A 15,791-nucleotide genomic window follows, 5' to 3' on the forward strand; every position below is an offset into this window, starting at 1 on the left:
TGGAGGGATGGGTGGGTGGGTGAATGGTGGATGGATGGATGGATGGATGGATGGGTGGTGGATGGGTGGGTAAATGGTGGATGGATGGATGGATGGATGGATGGATGGATGGGTGAATGGTGGATGGATGGATGGGTGGGTGGGGATGGTGGATGGAGGGATGGGTAGTGGATGGGTGAATGGTGGATGGATGGATGGATGGATGGGTGGTGGATGGGTGGATAGATGGTGAATGATGGATGGGTGGGTGGATGGATGGATGGGTGGGTGGGGGGATGGTGGATGGGTGGGTGAATGGTGGAAGGATGGATGGATGGATGGTGAATGGTGGATCGATGGATGCATAGATGGGTGGGTTGGTAGTGGATGGATGGATGCATGGACAGAGAATGGATGGCAGATGGGTGGTGAGTGGATAGGTGGTTGTATAAATGGATGTTAGATGGACAGATGTATGGATAATGGAGAAATGGGTGGGCATATGGCTGATGAAGATCTGAGACATCCATGCCTCTCTTCGAAGGCCACACTGGACACTCACCTTGCCGGCCAGTGGTGAGGTGCTGGGCTTCCCAGCCTTCTTGAGGTAGGTAACCAGGGAGGGAGTGCCTGCCCGGGACTCGTCGTCAGAGCTTGTGTGCGAGAGGTCGGCCTCGCCAGTGCGTGCCAGCTCGTCTGCTGTGGAGTAGTCCTCAGAGAGGTCTGGGGCCGCTTCTTCTACCTCCTGCCGCGGGCGTGGTGAACGACCATCCTCCTCGGGCAGCTCACTGATGGAGTCCAGCGTGGGTTCACGGCTCATGCGACGCTTCCGGGCCAGGGCCTCCCACAGCAGGTGCAGGTCACCCTCCTGGGCTGCCTCGGGGGGCAGGCTGGGCTGTGCAGGGGCCTCGTCCTCAGATCCCGTGGTCAGCACCACTAAGGACAGGAGACTGATCAGCAGAGTCGGGACAGACCCTCGACCCTAGGCTGGCCATGGCGGCTGTGTGGTTCCCCTCAGTAGGCCTCTGGCACCTCCCTGGGCCACCAGGGTTTTCTGGAGGTCCAGTCTTTATGAAGTTTCAGAGGCTCTGAACTGCCCTCTCAGCCTCAGCTTCCCCTGCTGAAGCCAGACTTCACCCTACCTTGGGCACCTGCACAGGAGGAGTGAGTCCAGGGGAGCACGGGGCCAGGATCAGTGCAGATGCAGTGGGACAAATAGTGTGAGGGGGTTCAGAGCACAGGGGAAGGTGGTCAGAGTGGGGAGGCTCATAGCGGGGGGTTCAGAGCACAGGGGAGAGGTGGTCAGAGTGGGGAGGCTCATAGTGGGGGGTTCAGAGCACAGGGGAAGGTGGTCAGAGTGGGAAGGTTCATAGTGGGGGCCTCAGAGCACAGGGGAAGGTGGTCAGAGTGGGGAGGCTCATAGTGGGGGCTTCAGAGCACAGGGGAGATGTGGTCAGAGTGGGGAGGCTCATAGTGGGGGTTTCAGAGCACAGGGGAGAGGTGGTCAGAGTGGGGAGGCTCATAGTGGGGGCTTCAGAGCACAGGGGAGATGTGGTCAGAGTGGGGAGGCTCATAGTGGGGGTTTCAGAGCACAGGGGAGAGGTGGTCAGAGTGGGGAGGCTCATAGTGGGGGGCTCAGAGCATAGGGGAGAGGCCATCAGAGTAGGGAGGCTCATAGTGGGGGTTCAGAGCACCAGGTGAAGGTGGTCAGAGTGGGAGGCTCATAGTGGGGGGTTCAGAGCACAGGGGAATGTGGTCAGAGTGGGGACGCTCATAGTGGGAGGACTCAGAGCACAAGAAGTCCCTGTGCATGAGGAGGAGGCTCAGAAGGCAGGGTCCGAGAGCTTAGGGGACCAGCAGTGGGTACCAAGGGATGTGTTGGCCAGGACGTGCTCAGGGAGCAGTGTGGCTTGAGGTACCAGCTCTATGATTTGTGACAAGAGACTCAGCCACACGGGTCTGTGCATCTCCCCACCAGACCTCAGTCTTCTTTGGTGTGAGAGGGGCTCTCCAAGAGGATCAAGGAGCTGATGAAGAGGAGGGGCTGGCTTACCCCCACCCGCCCCGCCCCACCCCACCCCCACCCCTGCCTTAGCTGGGTCCCAAGGACACACCCTGGAAGGAGGCAGCTGCAGAGGAGGCCGGGTCTCGGGTGAGGCCACAGCGGTACTCCCCCTGGTCCTCCGCTGAGAAGCCCCGTATCACCAGCGTCCGCCGCTGACCCTGGCAGAGAACCTGGAAGCGCCCGCTGGGTTGGATGACCTCCGCCCCCTTCAGCCACACCACCTCGCCCGCCTCGGCCACCTCACACTCCAGACACACGTCCTCGCCGGCAGCCACCTGCCGGCTCTCGGGAGTGGGAGGTGTGGGAGCTGGGTGCGCAGGAACCGGGGCCACAGGCACGGGGACTGAAGACACTGGGGCGGGGACCGCAGGCACGGGGGCGCTGGCCGCAGGCACTGGTTCCAGGGGCTCTGCCAGAAACAAAGCCACTTCAGAAAGGACGCGCTGGGGCTCTCCAGCTTGGGGAGGTCTGGAGCGCTCCAGGCGGGACTACCACCACCCACCTTAGGAAGGCCAACCACTCACCGAGCTTCACTGTCTGCGGCAGGTGCACGGGCTCCCCAGCCCCCGCTGGGCCCACTGCTGCCACGCGGAAGCGGTAGGTCTCCCCAGGGGCCAGGCCATCCACCACGCACTCAGGCCCAGGCACCAGCTCATGGCACAGCCGCCACTCGCCTGTGGCCGCCGCCTTCATCTCCACCCTATAGCCGCAGAGACCGCCACCACCGTCGCTTGCAGGCGCCACCCAGGACAGCGTTACCGAACGGCCGCTGCGCGCCACCACCTCTGCGTCCTCTGGAGGGTCTGGGAGGCCTACGGGGACGGAGCTGGTCAGTGGAGGCTCCCGGTCGCGCCCGCGGGTGCCCAGCCCTGCCTGCCTGGTTTCTGATCCTGGGGTGAGAAGTGGGCGCTGGCCCGTGAGCCCCTGTACTTGGTGGCCCCGACCGTCTGAGAGCGCAAAGGTCGTGCACTTCAGAGCCAGGGAGAGAGTGTACCCTGAGCCTACCTGGATGGCAGCCTCTGGGGCTGGAACAGCAGAACCCTGGTCGCAACCTGCCTGCCGGCAGGCGGCCCAAACCACCTACCTAGCACGGTGAGCCGCGCGGAGGCCACAGCGTCACGGGCGGCGAAGGTGACCTCGCCAGCGTGCTGTGGCTGGGCACTGCGCAGCTGCAGGGTGTGGTGGCTGCCGTCGGCGGTGACCGTCCAGTTGCGGTCGTCCGGCTGCACGGCGGCCCCGTTGATGTACCACGTCGCCTCGCCCACCGGCACCGCCTCACTGAGCGTGCAGCTGAAGCGGACCTGCCCACCGGCTCGCACGGCCGCGTCCTGCGGGGACTCCAGTACCTCCAGGCGCCAGCCTGCGGGGGCCGGGGTATGTGGTGAGCGCGCCGGCCTGGAGGCAGGTCTGGGAAACCTCCCGGCCACCGGGTCCCGCCAGCCCCGCCCCCCTGCTCCTGGCAGAGGAGGAGGCCCAGATCTGGCAGGAGGGGTCTCAAAAGACCGACGCCCCCCCTCCACCGCCAACGTCCTCAGCCCCCAGCCCTGTACCTCCACAGCGGAGGATGCGGTGGGAGGGGTCTCAGAGACCCCACACACCTGCTGAGCGGCAGCCGGTGGGAGGGGTCTCCAGATACACGCCCCCCCCCCCGCGAGGCCTCAGCCCCGCCCCGCACCCCTAACCTCTGACTGTGAGGAACGCGGACGTCACCACGTCCCCTGCCAGGAAGGTCACCCGGCAGCTGTCCTGCGGCCGCAGGTTCTTGAGCAGCAGCAGGTGCCGCAGGCCGTTCTCGAAGTAGACCACCTCCGCGTTCTCGGAGGTTCGCACAGGCTCATCGTCCAGCAACCAGGTGTGGGCGGCCACCTCGGGGCGGGACAGCTGGCACTCGAACAGCGCCTCGCCGCCTTCGAGTGCGTCCACGTTCTCCAGGCCGCGCACCACTGTGTTCTTGGCTGTGGGGAAGGCAGCGGCTCAGGGTGCGCTGGGGCCTCCTCTGCCCCAGGGCCCCCTGCAGAGTTATGTGGAAGAGCCCACCCCCATTAGAAGGGCTTAAGGGCTGACCAGCATGTGGCCCAGTGGAGGGCAGTGCACGGTGTCCACATGGGGCCACCACGGGGGCCTCTTGAGGCCCTGCCCACTCCCATACCATCACCATGCTGGTAGCTTGCCTTGGCTGGTGGCCAGGGAGGGGGTGCTTCTCCACACCAGACAGGTGAGAAGCCTCACAGGTATTCCCAAAGCTGCCCAGCCCACAGCCAGGCTCAAACCCTGCCCCCAGCAAGAGTTATATGCCCCTGCCCAGGTTGCAGCGTGGGACTCTGAAAATGGCCCCCTTTCTTCCCAATCCTCAGTCAGCGCTATCAGACATGCTGGGCTGCTCCCCTCACTCACAGGGACCAGAGAGACCCCTGCCCTACTTCCCCACCCCTCTCCAGCTCTCTCGTTCGCACAGTACACCAGACTTAATAAGTGGATGTGTGTTTGATGTGTTAAGCCATGAGCTCAGGACTGGGCTTGCCTGGCCCCAACAGCAGCCCAGGCTTACCACCTGCCACGGCCCATTCCCATGATACACCACCTGTACAGCAAGTGATGCCAGTGGGAAGTCTGAGCAACTTCCTGGAGGAGGAAGAATCTCAGGCTGGGCATGACTGAGCTGGGCAGGGCACATGTGAGGCAGGAAAGGAGAACCAGGTGACCCAGGACTGGTCTGGATGCTGGGAAGGGTGTGACCTTGACCCACATGACTTTAGGAAGCCGCTACAGAGCCTGACCTGGGCAATGGGGGATGGGGCAACCACAGCCCCAACTGCTCTCTGGGATACATACCCAACTAGAACCTATTCACAGCCCTAGTGCTCAATCCCAGCTTATCCACAGAGTACACATGCCCTGCAGGTAGGGGCATCTGCTCTGGACACGAAGCCCCAGGGAGTGAATGGGGCAGGGCATCTCAGAGCAGACACCCCCACAGGACCCACCCATGTCTCTCTTCTGGCCACCGTCCCACTCCCGGGCTCCTCATACCACAGACCAGACTTCCCCACATCCCAGCTCCTTTCCTGCCCACATCAGAATCAACAGCACCAATGGGGGTTAGACATCCCAGATGTCAAAGCAGCAGTGAGCCCCTGCCCTTTCTGCCTCTCTGGGCTCCACTGTACCCTACCCATCCCAGATGGTCTCATGCCTCAGCTGCACCCCGCCTTCCTCAGGTCTGGGCTCAAAGGGCAGCCCCTCCCCATAGCTGCTGTCACGTCTAACTTCAGCTCCCAGAGGGACAGCCCCCTGCAGGGAGGGATTGCTGCCTTTCCGAGCTGTGCCTCCTGGGACCGGAAAAAGGTGCTTTAAAAAACGTCACTGTTTACAGAACCAGGACCTGCTTGTCCTGGCTTGGATGGCCCTCTCACTAATGCCTCCAGATCACTCCTCACTGGGCAGTGTTCCGATCTTCCCAACCAGGAACTGGCAGCGGCCAAATGATGTCCCTCCCCTGGGGGCTGCAGTCAACTGCCCCCCCCACCCCTGGTCCCCCACACGGTATCCTTGTTGTGTGCAGACAGGGACACAGGGCTCCAGTGCCCCACCTAAGATCAGGGACTCAGGGCATGCAGCCCAGTACCCCCGTCCTGTCCCATCAGGCAGCTCCAGGAAGAGCAGGGGCCTGCCTGTTGGGGCCCTGTCTTTCCAGCATGGCCACATAATACTGACTGTCACACCCGCCTCTGCACCAGGAAGGATGGCCCCAACCACGCTGGAGCCGTGCAAGGCCTCACCTTGCACCTGCAGCAGGGCCACCACACGGGTGCCCGCAGCCTCACAAGAATAGATGCCACTGTCGCAGGGCAAGGCCGGCCTGAATGACAGCCTGGCCACGGTCCAGTCCTGCTCTATGATGACACGGCGCCCGTCAGCGCACACCTCCTGCTCGTCCATCTTCCACGTGGCCTGCACAGGCCTCGAGTACTGGCAGAGGAGCTCGGCTGGGCCACCCTCCTCCACGGCCAGGTCCTGCATGGCACTGACCACCTCCACCGTGGGATCTGTCGGCCGACACCCCGGTCATGTGTCAGCTGGTGCAGCGTGGCTGCACCCCACCCACCCTCTGCTCTCAGCAGCTCAGCAGCAAGCAAGCGGTGTTGGGCGGGGGGGGGGGGGGGGGGGGGGAGGGGGCTGCGGCAGGAGGAGAACCCATCGCGGCAGCCCAGGGCCCTCCTCATGGGGGAAGCTGTGCCCTCCCTGGGGTAGATGGCACTGGAGGCTTGGCCTCTGTCGGGGCTGGGCCCTTCCTGAACCTTCTGCCTCCCTCCCCAGCCCTGGCCCAGGGCATGCTTTGCCTCAGCAGGGGCACAACACCCCTGCTCAGGGTCTATGAACTCTGCTGGGCCCATGGCACCCCCAGGGGCCTCGCCAACCTCAGGGTCCCTGTCCCATCTCAGCCTGCTGAAATCCTACTCAACAACTGATCTGCCCCTTGGACATGGGTGAATGTCTGCACTTATTCCACAGAAGCACCGAGTGAAGCCTTGTTGGCCAGCCATCCTGGAGGACCGGACACCCCACTGTCATCCTCCCCAAAGATGGATCTTTCCCAGATGGTCACAGGACCCCAACTGAGCCCACAGCAAGGGAAGCAGTGGTGAGCAGGGACAGAGCAGGCCAGGCCCAGGACCAGGAAGGGGGCTCTCACTCCCCAGCTGCCCTCTGGGCAAGCACCTGAGGGATAGACAGCCACAGAATGGTGACCAGGCAGGAAGCCAGGCCTGGCGCCCCACAGGGAGGTGGGCATGGGATTGGCTTCACCTCTCCCCAGCCTGGCCTCCTCCTCCACAAATTGGGACAGCAGACCTCCCACCATGCCTGCCCACGGCACACACAGAGCGATGCCCAGCTCGAGTCCTGGGGCCAGCCCTGGACCCGGCACCCTGGGAGCCCGCAGCAAGCGTTCAGGGTCAGCAGGTACAGAAGCATCAGCTCAGGGCAGGGTCCCATTGGCCAATACCTTTGACCAACAACTTGGCCGTGGAAACCAGGGGCCCTGCACGGTAGGTGACGGTGCCTGAGTCAGCAACCCCCAGGCCCGAGAGTGTGAGGGAGTGGAAGGTCCCGTCACGCACGGAGATAGCACTCTGGGGACCATCCTGCAGCAGGGTGCCATCCAGCCACCAGCGGGCCTCCGGCCCCCCCGCACGGGACACCTCACAGGAGAATGTGGCCACCTCCCCCGCAAAGACGTCCACGTTCTGCAAGCCACGTACCAGGCGTGGTGCTGCCTCTGTGCAAGAGGGCAAAAGGAGGGGGTCTAGGCACCCTGGGTCTGTGGAGCCAACCTGGGGTCTGCAGAGGCTGCCTTGGGGCTGAGACAAGAGGTCCACCCAGGCCAGCTGACCCACCTTGCTTGCAGAATGAGACACAGAAACCACCCACAGCAAGCCCATGGGAGGGCAGCTTAGCCCCCTGTACCCAACACCCCCACTGGGACATGTCCTGTTTCACCACAGGAGACTGGTCACCTGCATCCACACCCTTTTCAGGAGGCAGAGCAGACAAGCCCTAAGGCTCCAATCCTTGGGGGGTGGGGGTGGGGTGGGAAGAAGTCATGGGGCCCCCTGCTCCCATAAAGTGCGGGATCTCCCTTGGGAAGTAAGACTGCCATCCCTGGGCGTTTGGAAGTAGATGTTTCTCCTGTCCCCAGAGGTCCATTTACCCAGACGTGCCCCGAGGTCCTTCCAGCCCTCAGATTCTGGGGCCCTAATGTTGCATGGCAACTGACCCTTGCCCTGTCACACAGTGGGGCTTGAACCCAGGGGATTCCCAGATGCAGACGATGCCTGCTGTGTACCCCTGTACCCACCATGGCTGGGCCCTCCTGCAGAAGACCCCCCATACCCTTCCCAGGGTACACCATTGATATTCCAGCCCCCACCTTCCCTCCTATCCTCTCCCAAAAGTGCACACCTGACCATGTCCCCACCCTACTACATCATCTCCCCATTCTCGTCTCCCAACAGAGCTCCCAAGCTTGTCCATATACCACCTACCAGGACACCCATTTGTACCCCACCCCCATGCTCATGGCCCTCCCATAAGACCATGGCCAGGTATCTTTACATCATTCAGCACACTTCAACTGGGGACACCAGGCCAAGAGGGGCCAAGGCACAGCCCTCAGTGGGACCTGTAAGGCTCAATCCACTCCCACGCTGCCCCCTCACAGACACCCACTCTTAAGAACATACAGGCCCTTCCTGGACCCACCTGGATCACAACACCCAGGATACTTCCCCTCTCCCATCACTCAGCTGGAGGGCACTGCACTCTGGTGCCTTTCTCAGCCCCACAGTTCACAGAGCTGACTGCGTCTGTCCACCCTCTCAAGATCTGGGCTGGTGGGGCACCTGAGACTCAGGACACACTCCATCTCTATGTCTAACTCTACCAGCAGACTGGGGACTCCCTGATGGCACAGCTTCAGGCCCTCTCCAGGTAGAGGCATGTAGGGTAGATTGATGCCGGGTGGATGGATGGATGTCCATGGATGGATGGTGGGTGAACAGATGGATGGTAAGTGAGCAGATGGATGATAGGTGGTAGATGGATGAGTGGATGGATAATGGATGAACAGATGGACAGTAAATGAACAGACGGATGGTGGACAGATAGATGAGCAGTAGATAGATGGGTGAATGAAGGATGGTTGGATGAATGGTAGATGCATAAATGTTGGGTGGGTAGATGAGCAGATAAACGGATGATAAATGGACAAAAAGACAGGTGGTGAATGTGTAATGGATGAATGTGTAGATGAATGATAGATGGTGGATGGATGAATCATGGATGAATAGATGGTAGATAGATGAGCAAATATGTAAGTGGATGGTGATTGGACAGATGGATTGGTGGTGGATGGAAGAGTAGATGGACAACAGATGGATAGATGGATGGTAAATGAAAGCATGGATGGATGGATGGATGGATGGATGGATAGTAGGTGGGTGAATGGTAGATGAATGGATAAGCATATAGGTAAACAGATGATACATGGACAAAAACATGGGTGGTGAACGTGTAGTGGATGGACATGTAGATGAATGATGGATGGTGGATGCATGGGGCCAGCTTGACAACCAGGAGTAAGACAGCACAGGAGAAGCTCTCAGGGTCAGGCACTCAGAGAGATGACCAGCTCTGGGGACAAAGTATAACCCAAGTTGAAGGCCTTTAGGTCCTCCCTACATGCCTGGGACCTTGTATGCTGTTGTATAAAACCATATGTGTCACTTGGAAACCTGTGGATGTGCAGGCATGTATCAATGTAGACATGATTATCTACATGGCACACACAGGCGTGTGCCACAAGAGTAGACATTCACAGGGGAGAAATCCCAAAGGCCCAGGCCCACATCTCCCTCCTGTGGACAGCACTAATCCAATACTGGGATCCCCCACACACTATCCTTCTGGTGTGTGACTTTAGCCATCAAGGGGTGGACGGTCACCATCCCAAGGTAAGATCACCTCTGGAAGGCATTGGCTTCTGGCCACACCACTGCCAATAGCTCCCCAACTAAGGAAATACAGACATCCGCAAGCAAGGGGCTGGTTAGGAGAGGGGGCTGCCCACCTGTGACCTTCAGCTGGGCTTCTGAGCTACATGAGCCCACTTGGAAGCTGATGGTTCCCGCATCTTCCAGGGTCACCTGCAGGAGAGAGGGGGTCTATTCCATCTCTGCAGGCCTCCAGCCAGGTCCGAATGGAGTGGGAACCTCCCCTCCACTCCCCAGGGAGCACCATGGCTGGCCCCCAACCAGGTCTGAATGGAGTGGGAGCTTCCCCCCCCCCACTCCCCAGGGAGTACCATGGCTGGCCCCCAAACAGGTCCGAATGGAGTGGGAGCCTTCCCCCCCACTCCCCAGAAAGCACCATGGCTGGCCCCCAACCAGTTCTGAATGGAGTGGGAACCTCCCCCCGGCCATTACCCAGAGAGCACCTCAGCTGGCTCCCAGCCAGGTCTTAATGGAGTGGGAGCGTTCCTCCCCACTCCCCAGGGAGCACCATGGCTAGCTCCCAGCCAGGTCTGAATGGAGTAGGAGCCTTCTCCCCCAGTCCCCAGGGAGCAACCCGGCTGGCCCCCAGCCAGGTCTGAATGGAGTGGTAATCTATCCCCCCCCCACTCCCCAGGGAGCACCGTGGCTGGCCCCCAGCCAGGTCTGAATGGAGTGGGAGACTTCCCCCCACTCCCCAGGGAGCACCATGAATGGGGCAGGACCCAGAGAAGCCACCTTGTGCAGGGTGAGCAGATGCAGTGTGCCATGCTCCACGGTGATGTCATTCATCTCATTGGCCTGCAGAGGCACCCCTCCCAGGGCCCAGCGGGCCTCCTGGCCGCAGGCCCTGGATAGCTGGCACCGGAAGTGGGCGTCCTGGCCCTCACTGAGCTGTACATCCTGCAGGGGCTCCAGGATGCTCACATCAGGGACTGCACAGCGGACACACAGTGTGGGCCTCAGCATCTGGGATGCCACTGCCCACTGTCAGGGGTGCCTCCCAGCACCCCATCCCACTTCCTGAACACAAGCATGTGGGGCACCCCTCCATCACACCTCCACTGTCCCCAAGTCACCCCTCACAGGGCCGTCTCCCCACCCGTCCCTCAGACCCGGGGGCAAGGACCCCAGCATTTGTCTCTGGCATACAGAGGGCTTGAGCTTGTGTGGCACCCATTACCTCGGACAGTGAGCTGGGCAGAGGATGTGTGGGCGCCCACGTGGAAGGAGACGGTGCCCGCATCCTCAGGGGTCACGCCCTTCAGCCGCAGCGTGTGGGTGCGGCCACCCCGCACGGCCAGCTCTGTCACCTCGTTGTTCTGTAGTGGCAGGCCCTGGAGGTGCCACTCCACAGCCATGGCCCCAGCCCGTGACACCTCACAACTGAACTCCACCTCCCCGTCGACCTGCACCTCGGCATCCTCCAGCCCCCGCACAATGGTCACCTCGGGCTCTGGGGGGTGTAGGCAATGGGGTCCCTTTACCAGCCACACCAGTGCACCAGGCCCACCTCCCACTCCCCTCCTCCAGCAAGTCTTCTTGAACATCCTCCCACTCTGCCTCTATTTGCCACGCACAACCTTTGTCTCCATGACACTTAAGTCTGGGCACTCAGAAGAAGCAGAGGGGTTGTGGGGTGGGGGGCTGCCTCTGTCCACCCCCACCCTGTGGCCAACCCCAGCAGGGAGGCAAGCCCTTCAGGAAGTCCTAGGACATGCTGTCCCCCTGCATGCTGGGGCCACCCACACCAGAGTGAGCAGAAAGGAGAAGAGCCTGTAACTGCAAAGGCCTCAGAGCCACGTCCAGAGGGGCGCTTGGCCCTAGTGGGTGCCAGGCCAAGTGTTCCCCCAGAGCAGTGGGTGTGGCATGGATGGCTCACCTTTGACCATGACAGAAGCCATGGTTTTCTGACCACCGGCCATGCAGACGTACTCGCCCGTGTCCTTGGCCTCCAGCCCATGGATCAGCAGCTCGCACATGGTCCCCACACGCCGTATCTCATACTTGGGACTCACATGCAGCTCCACACCCTCCTTGAGCCACTGCACTGGGACTCTAGGCTCTGCCTCACTCAGCTGGCAGCGTAACTGGGCCACACCGCCGGCCTCCTGCTCCATGCTCTGCAGCTCCATCTGGAATGTGGGCCTAGGGGCTGGGGGGCCAGGGAGGGGTGCTTAGGCCTGGTGAGCACAGTGCCCACTGCTCCCAGGGTGGGGGTGAGACCCCAAGGAGGGCAGGAGCCGCTGAGCAGCTCACCTCGGATAGAGAGGCTGGCTGTGCTCTGTGCATGGCCCGTGTCACAGGTATAGTGGCCAGCATCCTCCTGCTCAGTGTGGTGCACCCACAGCTCGGCAGCCCTTCCCTCCTGCACCATCTGGTACTTGGCACAAGGGAAGAGCTGCAGGGAGTCCTTGCGCCACTCCACACTAGCACCCTCTTGGCTCAGCTCACAGCGCAGGTGGGCAGTGGCACCTTCATCCACCTCCTGGGCCTGCAGCTCCCGGAGAAAGCGCACCGGTGCAGCTACAGGGAAGCAGGGCAGCGTGAGGGCAGGTGCAGGGGAAGCTATGGGAGTGCAGGGAGACCACAGGGGTGCAGCTATGGGAGTGCAGGGAGACCACAGGGGTGCAGCTATGGGAGTGCAGGGAGACCACAGGGGTGCAGCTATGGAAGCACAGGGAGACATCACAGGGGTGCAGTTATGGGAGTGCAGGGGGAGACCATGGGGGTGCAGTTATGGGAGTGCAGGGAGAGACACGGGGTGCAGTTATGGGAGTGCAGAGAGACCACGGGTACACCTATGGGGTGCAGGGGGACCAAGGGTGCAGCTATAGGAGTGCAGGGGGACCAAGGGTGCAGCTATGGGGTGCAGGGGGACCATGAGGGTGCAGCTATGGGAGTGCAGGGAGACCACAGGTACAACTATGGGGTGCAAGGGGACCATGAGGGTGCAGCAATGGGAGTGCAGGTAGAGACCATGGGGGTGCAGCTAAGGGAGTGCAAGGAGAGACCACAGGAGTGCAGCTGTGGAGTGCAGGGAGACCACAGGGGCACAGCTATGGGGATTAGAGAGAAAGTGAGGGCAAGACCCAGGGTTCCCACAAGGGTGCATGGGGGAACCACAGGGGTGTGGCTGCAGGGGGTAGGGGTAGCCTCAGGGGCTCAGCTACCAGGGTAGGAATCATGGGGGCTGAGGCTCCTGCTAGGCCTGATATGTCTACAGGAGCCCCTATCCCCCAAGGGACTCCCAGGGAGGCGCTGCCCCCAGAGGCCCAGCCCAAAGCACAAGGGACTTGCCCCTGGGACAGGTGTTACCTTGGGGCCCACCTGTAACGGTGAGGGTAGCACTGGTGGCCTGGGGTCCACAGGCACAAGTGTACTCGCCCGCATCCTCTCTGCGCAGGTCCCACAGCACGAGCTCTGCAGTGTAGCCCCGCTGCCGAGGCTCCCAGCGCCCATCAGCCTGCAGCTCCAGGCCCCCCTTGCTCCAGACCACAGCAGCATTGGGCTGGGAAAGCTCACACCGCAGTGTGGCCGAGGCACCCTCTTCAGCCTGCACACTCCTGAGTGGCTCTCTGAATACCACTTGTGGGGCTGCAGGGAAGCGGTGCAGAGGGGAGATACAGTCAGCCCAAGAGGGGAGCACCCACACCCAACTGGACCCAATGAGGGCAGGAAACCTGGACAGGTTGGTATAAGGTAGGAGGGGGACACCAGGTGGGGATTCTACCCCACCAGCAGGATGACCACGTGAGGCCACAAGGATGGGGGTCAGTGAGCGGACAAAATCAACTGGCAAAGTGAGTGAACATGGCACAGAGCAGATAAGAGCCTAAGACACAGTGGTGATGCAGAGACATATACAAGGACAGGCATGCGTGCAGTCCACCTGGCCACACACAGTCTTTACCCCTGACGGTCACCGTGGCTGACGTTCTCTCCTGCCCGCATACACACGAGTACTCCCCGGAATCTGCCACGGCCAGGTCACGGATCTCCAGCTCACACACCGTCCCATCCTGTCTCAGGCTCACTCTGTCCCCGGTTCTGAGGGTCTCAGACCCCTTCTTCCACTCCACGGGGACCGCCTTGCTCAGCTCACAGCGCAGCGTGGCCGAGGCCCCTTCCGTGGCCTCTTCCTTCCTCAGGCTCTTTGTGAACTTGGCGGGCAGGGCTGGGGAGAGCCAAGGATCAGGAGGACTCCAGGCTGTCTCGAGGACTCTATGTCCAGGACGAGACACCCACAAGCACCACACAAACTGCCCAGGGCCACAACACGAATGAGTGAATGGCGCACAGAGTGGGTGAGGAAACAGTCCAGGAAAGGCAAACACTAGCCTGGACACAGACACCAGAACAAATACTTGACAAGGAGATGGAGGCTTGGAGTTCCCAGGGGGACACAGCTGGAGACACACAGATGCCCACAGTCTGACAAGGAGAAGGTGGTGATAATGGACAACATGCAGACACCAAGACATTGGCCCACGTGGCCACACATGACCTTTACCCCTGACAGTCAGCATGGCCGATGTCCTCTCCTGCCCGCACACACACGAGTACTCCCCAGCATCCTCCATGGCCACACCACGGATCTCCAGCTCACACATGTTTCCGTCCTGCTTCAGGCTGACTCTGTCTCCAACTCTGAGGGTCGCGGACCCCTTCTTCCACTCCACAGGGGATGCCTTGCTTAACTCACAGTGTAGCTTTGCCGTGGCCCCTTCCATGGCCTCTTCCTTTCTCAGGCTCTTTGTGAACTTGGCAGGCATGGCTGGGGATGGTCAGAAAGACACAGACACAATCACAGTCTCTGAACACATGGATAAGACAAGACACTAACAGCACAGAAAAGACACAAACCAAGCTAGACATGCGCCGTGTGCTTGCTGGGTGTGCCAAGCACACACTGTGGGTTGTGGCTTCCCTCAGACTGGCTTATATGCAGCGTGGCCGTGGCCTCTTTGATGGTTCATCAAGCCTCATACTTTGTATGACTCTGGCTAGCATGGCTGGAGAGTCGGACACAGAATGGAGAATTGTTGAGGGCAGGACACAGTAGCACAGAGGACAAGACAGACTCCCACAGGACAACAGAACTAGCAGGGACTGAGAGGTCAAAAGTGGCTTGGATGCTGGCTTCTCTTGGTTCATACAACCACCCAGGGAAGGGGAGACATTTCACGAAGTAACAGTGGAGGGTGACATCGGAGAATGGGGGAGAGAAAGAACGTGAACATGGAATGAGTGCACATGGACATCACGAGTCACTTGGACACTAGATCACAGCTCTGCTTGGCCACACACAGTCTTTACCCCTGACGGTCACCGTGGCTGACGTTCTCTCCTGCCCGCATACACACGAGTACTCCCCGGAATCTGCCACGGCCAGGTCACGGATCTCCAGCTCACACACCGTCCCATCCTGTCTCAGGCTCACTCTGTCCCCGGCTCTGAGGGTCTCAGACCCCTTCCTCCACTCCACGGGGACCGCCTTGCTCAGCTCACAGCGCAGCGTGGCCGTGGCCCCTTCCGTGGCCTCTTCCTTCCTCAGGCTCTTTGTGAACTTGGCGGGCAGGGCTGGGGAGAGCCAAGGATCAGGAGGACTGCAGACTGTCTCGGGGACTCTATGTCCAGGACGAGACACCCACAAGCACAACACAAAGTACCTAGGGCCACGGCATGAATGAGTGAATGGAGCACAGAGTGGGTGAGGAAACAGTCCAGGAGAGGCAAACACTAGCCTGGACACAGACACCAGAACAAATACTTGACAACAAGATGGAAGCTGGGAGTTCCCAGGAGGACACAGCTGGAGACACACAGATGCCCACAGTCTGACAGGGAGATGGTGGTGACATAGCAACAATATGCAACACCAAGACATTGGCTCACGTGCCCACACATGATCTTTACCCTTGACAGTCAGCATGGCCAATGTTCTCTCCTGCCCGCACACACACGAGTACTCCCCGGCATCCTCCATGGCCACACCACAGATCTCCAGCTCACACATGTTTCCATCCTGCCTCAGGCTGACTCTGTCCCCAGCTCTGAGGGTCTTGGACCCCTTTCTCCACTCCACAGGGGCCACCTTGCTCAGCTTGCAGCACAGCTTGGCTGTGGCCCCTTCTGTGGCCTCTTCCTTCCTCAGGCTCTTTGTGAACTTGGCGGGCACAGCTGGGGATGGTCAGAAA

The 15,791-nt window shown here is 60.8% G+C and overlaps 1 protein-coding gene across 49 annotated transcripts in view; it reads right to left on the reverse strand.

The window, feature by feature from the left end:
- OBSCN (obscurin, cytoskeletal calmodulin and titin-interacting RhoGEF) overlaps positions 1 to 15,791 on the reverse strand; it is a 161,408-nt gene that overhangs the window by 46,354 nt on the left and 99,263 nt on the right. For 28 of the 49 annotated variants that reach the window (XM_045056644.1, XM_045056651.1, XM_045056697.1 and 25 more), the window contains 17 exons: positions 15,511 to 15,774; positions 14,911 to 15,174; positions 14,105 to 14,368; positions 13,505 to 13,768; positions 12,910 to 13,188; positions 11,851 to 12,117; positions 11,474 to 11,746; positions 10,775 to 11,047; positions 10,330 to 10,526; positions 9,672 to 9,747; positions 7,050 to 7,322; positions 5,824 to 6,090; positions 3,727 to 3,999; positions 3,129 to 3,404; positions 2,569 to 2,856; positions 2,094 to 2,453; positions 542 to 915 (listed from right to left, as the gene is read on the reverse strand). In XM_045056644.1, coding sequence (XP_044912579.1) covers positions 542 to 915; positions 2,094 to 2,453; positions 2,569 to 2,856; positions 3,129 to 3,404; positions 3,727 to 3,999; positions 5,824 to 6,090; positions 7,050 to 7,322; positions 9,672 to 9,747; positions 10,330 to 10,526; positions 10,775 to 11,047; positions 11,474 to 11,746; positions 11,851 to 12,117; positions 12,910 to 13,188; positions 13,505 to 13,768; positions 14,105 to 14,368; positions 14,911 to 15,174; positions 15,511 to 15,774 — 4,532 coding nt within the window. The remainder of the gene's footprint in view (positions 1 to 541; positions 916 to 2,093; positions 2,454 to 2,568; positions 2,857 to 3,128; positions 3,405 to 3,726; positions 4,000 to 5,823; positions 6,091 to 7,049; positions 7,323 to 9,671; positions 9,748 to 10,329; positions 10,527 to 10,774; positions 11,048 to 11,473; positions 11,747 to 11,850; positions 12,118 to 12,909; positions 13,189 to 13,504; positions 13,769 to 14,104; positions 14,369 to 14,910; positions 15,175 to 15,510; positions 15,775 to 15,791) is intronic. The other 21 variants (XM_045056736.1, XM_045056734.1, XM_045056724.1 and 18 more) reach the window with 11 other exon arrangements.

The sequence above is a fragment of the Felis catus genome, chromosome A1 (genome assembly GCF_018350175.1).
Source record: "Felis catus isolate Fca126 chromosome A1, F.catus_Fca126_mat1.0, whole genome shotgun sequence".
In the NCBI taxonomy this organism is placed as follows: Eukaryota; Metazoa; Chordata; class Mammalia; order Carnivora; family Felidae; genus Felis; species Felis catus.